This window comes from Serinus canaria, chromosome 2 (assembly GCF_022539315.1).
Source record: "Serinus canaria isolate serCan28SL12 chromosome 2, serCan2020, whole genome shotgun sequence".
NCBI classification, from domain to species: domain Eukaryota; kingdom Metazoa; phylum Chordata; class Aves; order Passeriformes; family Fringillidae; genus Serinus; species Serinus canaria.
In genome coordinates this window covers 435,034-441,705 of record NC_066315.1, presented here as the reverse complement: position 1 = coordinate 441,705, position 6,672 = coordinate 435,034, and the positions used below count along the sequence as shown (strand labels likewise).

The following is a 6,672-nucleotide window of genomic DNA, read 5'->3' as shown; positions in this document are numbered from 1 at the left end:
CGTCAGGGTTCGGCGCGGTTCGGCTGGGCTGGGTTCGGCTGTGCTCGGCTGCACTGGGTTCGGCCGGAATCGGCTCGGCTCGGCCCGGTCCGGCCCGGCCCCGTTCGGCTGGGCTCAGGCGGGCGCGGCCCGGCTCGGACGGGCTGAGCTCGGTTCGGCTCGGTTCGGGCGGGTCCGTGCGCTCGGCCCGGCCCGGCCCGGCGGGCGCGGCGGGCGCTGCGTGTTGACAGCGGGGCCGGGGCGGGGCCAGCGCGGGCGCAGCCAATGGCCGCGGGGGGCCCGGGACCCCCGCCCCGCCCCGCCCGGGGGCGCCGAGCGCGCCCCTTGGCCCCGCCCCGGCCCCGCCCGCTGACACAGAGCCACGCCCACTTCCCCGGATCCCCGCACCGCCCCCCGACAGCCGGGGGGACACTCCGGTCACAGCCGGGGGGACACTCCGGTCACAGCCCCGCTTTGCGACGGGGCCACACACCAGGACAGGTGGGACACCGGCACACCGGGACACGGGGACCTGGCGACACCGGGACATGAGGACATGGGCACATGGGGACACTGGGTCACCAGGACATCGGGACACTGGGACACAGGCACATGGGTACTTTTAGACACCAAGACACCAGAAAAAAGCACAGTGAGACACCATGACACTGGGACATCGGGATATGGGGACACTGGCACACCAGGACAGTGGGACAGAGGGACCTGGGAACACGGGGCCATGTGGGGCAGCAGCAGAGCTTCCAGGCACAGCCCCAGCTGGGTCCTGGTGGGACCCTCCCCACCCCAGTCCTGCCATCCCGGCCCAGCCTAACCCTCTTCCCAGGCTAGTCCCAGCATCAGCCACAGAACCAATCCCAGACCAGCCCTTGCCCTAGGCCCGATTCCAGCCTAATCCTAATCTCCATCCAATCCTAATTCTTGTCTCTGTCATAGTTCCTGTCCCACTCCCAGTCCTGTCCCGTCCCAGTCTCAGCCCAGACCTCATCTAGTCCCTGTCCTGTCCACTTGTGGTCCCAGTCCCAATCCCAGTCTAGTCACAGTCCCAGTTAAATCCTAATCCCAGTCTCCTTTCCAGTCCAGTCCCAGTCTAGTCTGGTCCCAGTACCAGTCTCCATCCTGTCCATTTCTCAGGTCCAGTCCAGTCCAAGTCCTGGTCCCAGTTCAAACTCCAGCCCTGTCCACTTCCAGACCAGTTCCTTTACAGTCCAATGCAATCCCAGTTCACTCCCAGTCCTGGTCCCAGTCGCAGTCAGAGATCAGCCCCAGTCCAGTCAGGGTCCCAACCCTGTCCCCGTCCAGACCAATCCCAGCCCCAGCCGCGGTTCTGGTCCCAGTGCCGACCCCAGTTTCACATCAGCCCAAGCCGGTCCCAGCTCTCTTCCGGCCCGGTCAGAGCCCCGCCCAGCCCCACGTCCCGGTGCCGGTTCCGCGCCGTTCCAGCCCGGTCCCGGACTCGGTCCCAGCCTGGCGCTGGCCTGGATGCTCCCGGTCTCTGTCCCAGGTGCTGAAAATGGCTCCTGCCCCGGGGCCGCGACCGCCGGGACCGACGGGTGGGACCGGACACGAACGGCCCCGAATAGACCGGCAGAACCAGCTGGTCCGGCCGGGCTGACTGTGCCAACCGGACCCGACCGGATCCGGTCAGTTCCGACCAGACCGGCTCCACCGGCCGGCTGCAAGCGGCTTTCAGCGGCCACGAACGAGCCCGAACGGGCGCGAATGGACCCGAATGGACCCGAATGGACCCGAATGGACCCGAATGGACCGACCGGGACCGAGCGGACACAAACGGATCCACTGGACTGACCAGACCGGCCAAATCCGACCAAACGTGACCGGACAGAGCAGACCAAGCGGGACTCAGCCGAGCCAGGCGGGGGCCTGTGGGGTACGGGGGGGCTGTGGGGTACGGGGGTCTGTGGGGTACGGGGGGGCGGGCTGTGGGGGGGACGGGGGGTCTGTGGGGTACGGAGGGGCTGTGGGGGTACGGGGGGTCTGTGGGGTACGGGGGGCTATGGGGTACGGGGGGAGACTGTGGGGTACGGGGGTCTGCGGGGTGCGGGGCTGTGGGGTACGGGGGGTCTGCGGGGTGCGGGGGTGGGCTGTGGGGTACGGGGGGGTCTGTGGGGCGGGGGGAGCTGGGAGGTGTCAAGCTCTGACCCCCATCACCCCCGCCCGCCCCTGGCCCAGTCCCGCCCCCGGGCGGGGCGGACGATCCGGTGGGCGCTCTGCCGTGACGGTCAGGCCTGACCCGTCCCACGGACCGCGGGGGCGAGGGACACCCCGGGGCGGGGCGGCGACCCCGGATCGCCCCCGACGGGGTGATCGAGCCCCACTCAGTGTGCCCGTGGGGGTCCCTGCGGCGCCCCCGGCCCGGCTGTGCCCCCGTGCGGTGCCTCGGTCCCGCCCCGCGCCTCCCGGTTCCCCCGCCCCGCTCTCCCCCCGCAGGAAGGAACCGCCGAGCCGGCACCGGGCGCGGTTTCCTTCGCTGCGTGAGCTGCAGGCTGCGCCCCTCCTTGACCTCCGGAGGGACGCACCCGCCGGCACCCGGGGCACCCCGCGCCCCCCGGCACCCCCGCACCCCAACAGCACCCCCGTCCCGGCCTCCCAACCCCCGCGACCCCCGCGACCCCCGCGACCCCCGCGACCCCCGCCCCACTCCGGGGTCACCGTAGGACCCTCCCCGCCGGCAGCTGGGGTGAACCCCCACCCCGCGCGTCTTCCCAGGGTGCCCCCGGGAGGGTCGCGGGGTGCAGCCCCCCGCCCGGTTCCCCCAGGGGTGCTGATCTGGGGGTCCCCGGCAGCGCCCAGCGCGTCAATGGCCGGAACTGGGTGGAAGCAGCGGGAAGTGGGGGGGTCCCGCAGGACATCCGCCCCACGGCCGGGGGGCTGGGGGCGGCCCGGGAACCCCCCGGGGCATCCAATCGCCCGGTGAAAAGGTGTGGGGGGGGTACAGTGTCCTGTGGCCAGGGTGGGGGTCCCTGCCACCACCGCGGCCCCCCAGGTGCTGTGTGTCCCCCACGAGGGTTGTGTCCTCCCTCTGGGTGCAATCGCTGTGTCCCCAGGGTGCCATGTCCACCCCAGTGCCGTATGTTCACCCAGCACCACGTGTGTCCCCCCAGTTCCATGTCCCCGTGGGTGCCACGTCCTCTTCAGCACTGTGTCCCCCTCAGGTGCCATGTGTCACCTCTCTGGCTGCCATGCGGGCCCCCCAGTGCCATGTGTCCCCCCCAGTTCCACGTCCCCCCAGGGCTGTGTCCCACCGGGGCGTCATGTGTGCTCCCAAGTCCCCCCAGGGGCCATGTCCCCCTATGAGTGCCGTGTCCCCTCTCTGGGTGCCACCTCTCCCTCCCCATGGCCACAAGCCAGGGGTCCGCGGGGCAGATTGGGTTCCGCTCCCCCCGGTGGGGTTCCCGGTGTGTCCCACGCCGCGTGGCGGTGGCGGTGACGGTGGAGGTGGCGGTGCCCATTGTGTGCGGGGCGGGGGCGTCGCGGCCTCGTCACCACTTCCCCGGGCAGTAGGAAGCGGGAAGCGGCCGCTCCCGGCTCAGTGGGGCCGCGATGGGGAACCTGCCGGGGGTCCTGCCCGGAGCCCCCCGCGCCTGCCCCGGCCTCGGCCTCTGCTCGCGCCCGCGCGGCCCCGCGCCCGAGGACCCCCCTGTCACCGCTGCCCCCGCCGCTGTCACCGAGCCCCCCAGGTGGGTGTCCAGGTGGGACGGACGGGCTGGCATGGGGAGGAAGGGGCTGGAAAGGACGGACGGGGCACCGGGGTACCGGCACTCACCTGCCGCAGCTCCGAGCCTCGTCGGGGACCCGCTCCTCGCTCGTGGGGACGTTCGCACATGGCCGAGTCCACCGGAGACACGTCCCCGCCGTGGAGGTGTCCCCTCCTGGAGGTGTCCCCACGGGGTGGCTGGCATGGGGCACTGGGGCAGAACACGGAGCCTGCTGGCAGCAGAGCGCTGTGCCGCTGCTCGTGGAGTGGTGACAGTGTCTCCTGTCCCACGGCACGGCCCCCGCCACCCACGGGGGCGCTCTGGGGCGGGCGGCATCTGGGGGCACATGGGGGACGTATGGGGAGGGGTCCGTGGGGTCCAGTGGGGATGGAGGTGCGGGGACCCCACACCTCGGAGGGGCTCGGAAGGGACAGGCATGGGACGGGGGGCGTGTCCTCCCCCCGCGGTGGCCCGGAGCCCGCTCTGACTCATGGCCATTGTTCACACTCACACGAGGGCCAGGAACGCCCCGCGCCCCCTCCATCCTCTGACCCCTCAACTCCTGACCCCTCCAACTCAGCCCCCCATATCTTGATCTCCCATTCCCTGACTGCCCAGCTCAGCCCCCATTCCCTGATCCCCCGTCCCCTGATCCCCCCGGCTCGGCCCCCCCCGCCTCTGCCCCCCGCTCTGAGGCACCCCCATCCTCTGAGCCTCCCCATCCCCTGCCCTCCATCCCCTGCCGCTCCCCATCCCCACGGGGTGCATCCGGCGGCTCGGGACCCCCCAGCAGCACCAGATGTTGGGGAAGCCCCCGGACCTGCCCCGCTGTCCCCGCCACAGCCCAGCCCGCGCTCCCCTCCACCCGGAGCCCTCCTGTGCCATCCCCGGACAGGACCCGCACCCGAGGGGTGCCGCTGTCCGAGCCGCGGGAGCAAGTGCGGAGGGGGCACGCATTTCTCCACAAGTCCCCGAGACCCCCGGCTGGGCCCCCGTGCCCGGGCAGGTCTCAGGGGTGCCCCGTGTCACCCCCCAGCCCGGTGCCCTCTTCCCCTGCGGAGCCGCCCCGCTTCGCCCGCCTGAAGAACTGGGAGACCGGGAGCATCAGCTACGACACGCTCTGCGCCACGGCGGGACAGGTCCGGGGGCGAGGGAGCGCCTGGGGGCACGGACTGGGGGCACGGGGGCACGGGAGTGGGGTGTGCGGCTGGAGGGGGGAAAAGCAGGAGGACGGCAGGGATAGCGGCAGGGGGATGGCGGAGCAGGTTGGAGTTGCGGACTGGGGGCTGCAGGACAGGAGGCAGACTGGGGGGCAAAGCCAGGGGGCAGGGCTGGGCGTGCAGGTTTGTGGGGTGCCGGGGACAGGGCCTGGGAGGGGACACAGGGACAGGGAGGTCTGTCCCGGGGATCACCCGGTGCCCCCCCAGGAGCTGCCCTGCTCGGGGCTGCGCTGCCTGGGGTCGCTGGTGCTGCCGCGGCCGCTGACCGCCCCCACCCCCGAGGGGACGCGACCGCCCGAGGAGCTGCTGGAGCTGGCCCGGGACTTCATCACCCAGTACTACGTGTCCCTGCGGCGGTGAGCGCGGCCGGGACCCCCACAGCGGGCACGGGCACCCCCACAATGGGCGCAGGCACCCCGCGGTCCCGGGGCACCCACAGCCCAGCCCCAGCCCTGCCCCGGGCACCCCATAGTCCCACCCCTGCCCAAAACACCTCCATATCCCTACCCCTGTCCTGGGACCCCCCAAAAACCCACCCCTGCCCCAGGGCACCCCCAGCCCCGTCCCTGCCCAGAGCGCTCCACATCCCCACCTACACACCAGGGTACGCCCATAGCTCCTGACGTGCCCTGGGGTGCCCCATGCCCCCACCTCTCCCCCAAAGTACCCCCGGATCCCCCATCCCTGCCCTGGGACATCCATAACCTCATTCGTGCCCCAGAGCACCCCACACCCCTGCCGCTGCTTGGCCCCCTACCCCCGAAGGTGCCCGTGTCTGGGGGTGCTGGGGGGTGCTCCCGGAGTCTGTGGGTGCTGAGGGTGCCCCTGCAGGGAGAACTCCCCGGCGCACACGCAGCGGCTGCGGGAGGTGGCCGCGGACATCGCGGCCTCGGGCTCGTACCGGCTGCGGGAGCCCGAGCTGACGTTCGGCGCCAAGCAGGCCTGGCGGAACGCGGCGCGCTGCGTCGGCCGCATCCAGTGGAACAAGCTGCAGGTGCGGCCCCGCCGCGGGACCCTCACCCCCCACAGCCCACGGGGACACCCGCACACCTCAACCTCCTGGGGACACCAAACCAGAGGCAGCCCAACTCACCCCACCCCATCTCACGGGTGCCCACAGGCACCAACACCCCCATCCCCGACACCATGGGGACCCTCATCCCACGTCCCGTGTCCTGGGGCGACCCCCACCCCACCCCACAGAGACCCTGCCTCGAACCTGTAGCACGGGGACCCAGGGGACCCTGACTCACGGAACCCCGTCCGAGGGGACCCCGGTTCCACAGGGATCTCCCGCCCCAACAAAGACCCCACGGCACCCCCGCCCCACGGGGACCCCTCCCAAAGGACCTCCCGGCCCGCAGGTTCCCTCCGGGGGCTCCCAACCCAGCTGCCCCGCGGGGGTCCCCCACACCCCTCTGTTCCCCCGCAGGTGTTCGATGCCCGGGACTGCGCGGGGCTGGGGGAGATGTTCAGCCTCCTCTGCTCCCACATCCAGTTCGCCACCAACCGCGGCAACATCCGGTGAGAATCTGCCCGGCGCCCCCCGGCCCCCGCGGCCGCAGGGTGTCCTGACGGCCCTCCCCGGCCCCCCAGGTCCGCCATCACCATCTTCCCCCCGCGGGCTCCGGGCCGCGGCGATTTCCGCATCTGGAACCCGCAGCTGATCCGCTACGCCGGCTATCGGCAGCCCGACGGCTCCGTGCGGGGCGACCCTGCCAATGTGGACATCACCC

At 72.0% G+C, this 6,672-nt stretch overlaps 1 protein-coding gene across 1 annotated transcript in view; it reads left to right on the top strand.

Moving 5' to 3' along the window:
* The first annotated feature begins 2,689 nt into the window (after positions 1–2,689).
* NOS3 (nitric oxide synthase 3) overlaps positions 2,690–6,672 on the top strand; it is a 4,824-nt gene continuing 841 nt past the window's right edge. The window contains exons 1-6 of the mRNA XM_050970378.1: positions 2,690–3,698; positions 4,753–4,855; positions 5,144–5,292; positions 5,768–5,930; positions 6,369–6,460; positions 6,533–6,671. Of these exons, the coding sequence (XP_050826335.1) occupies positions 3,562–3,698; positions 4,753–4,855; positions 5,144–5,292; positions 5,768–5,930; positions 6,369–6,460; positions 6,533–6,671 (783 nt within the window). The 5' untranslated portion in view covers positions 2,690–3,561. The remainder of the gene's footprint in view (positions 3,699–4,752; positions 4,856–5,143; positions 5,293–5,767; positions 5,931–6,368; positions 6,461–6,532; position 6,672) is intronic.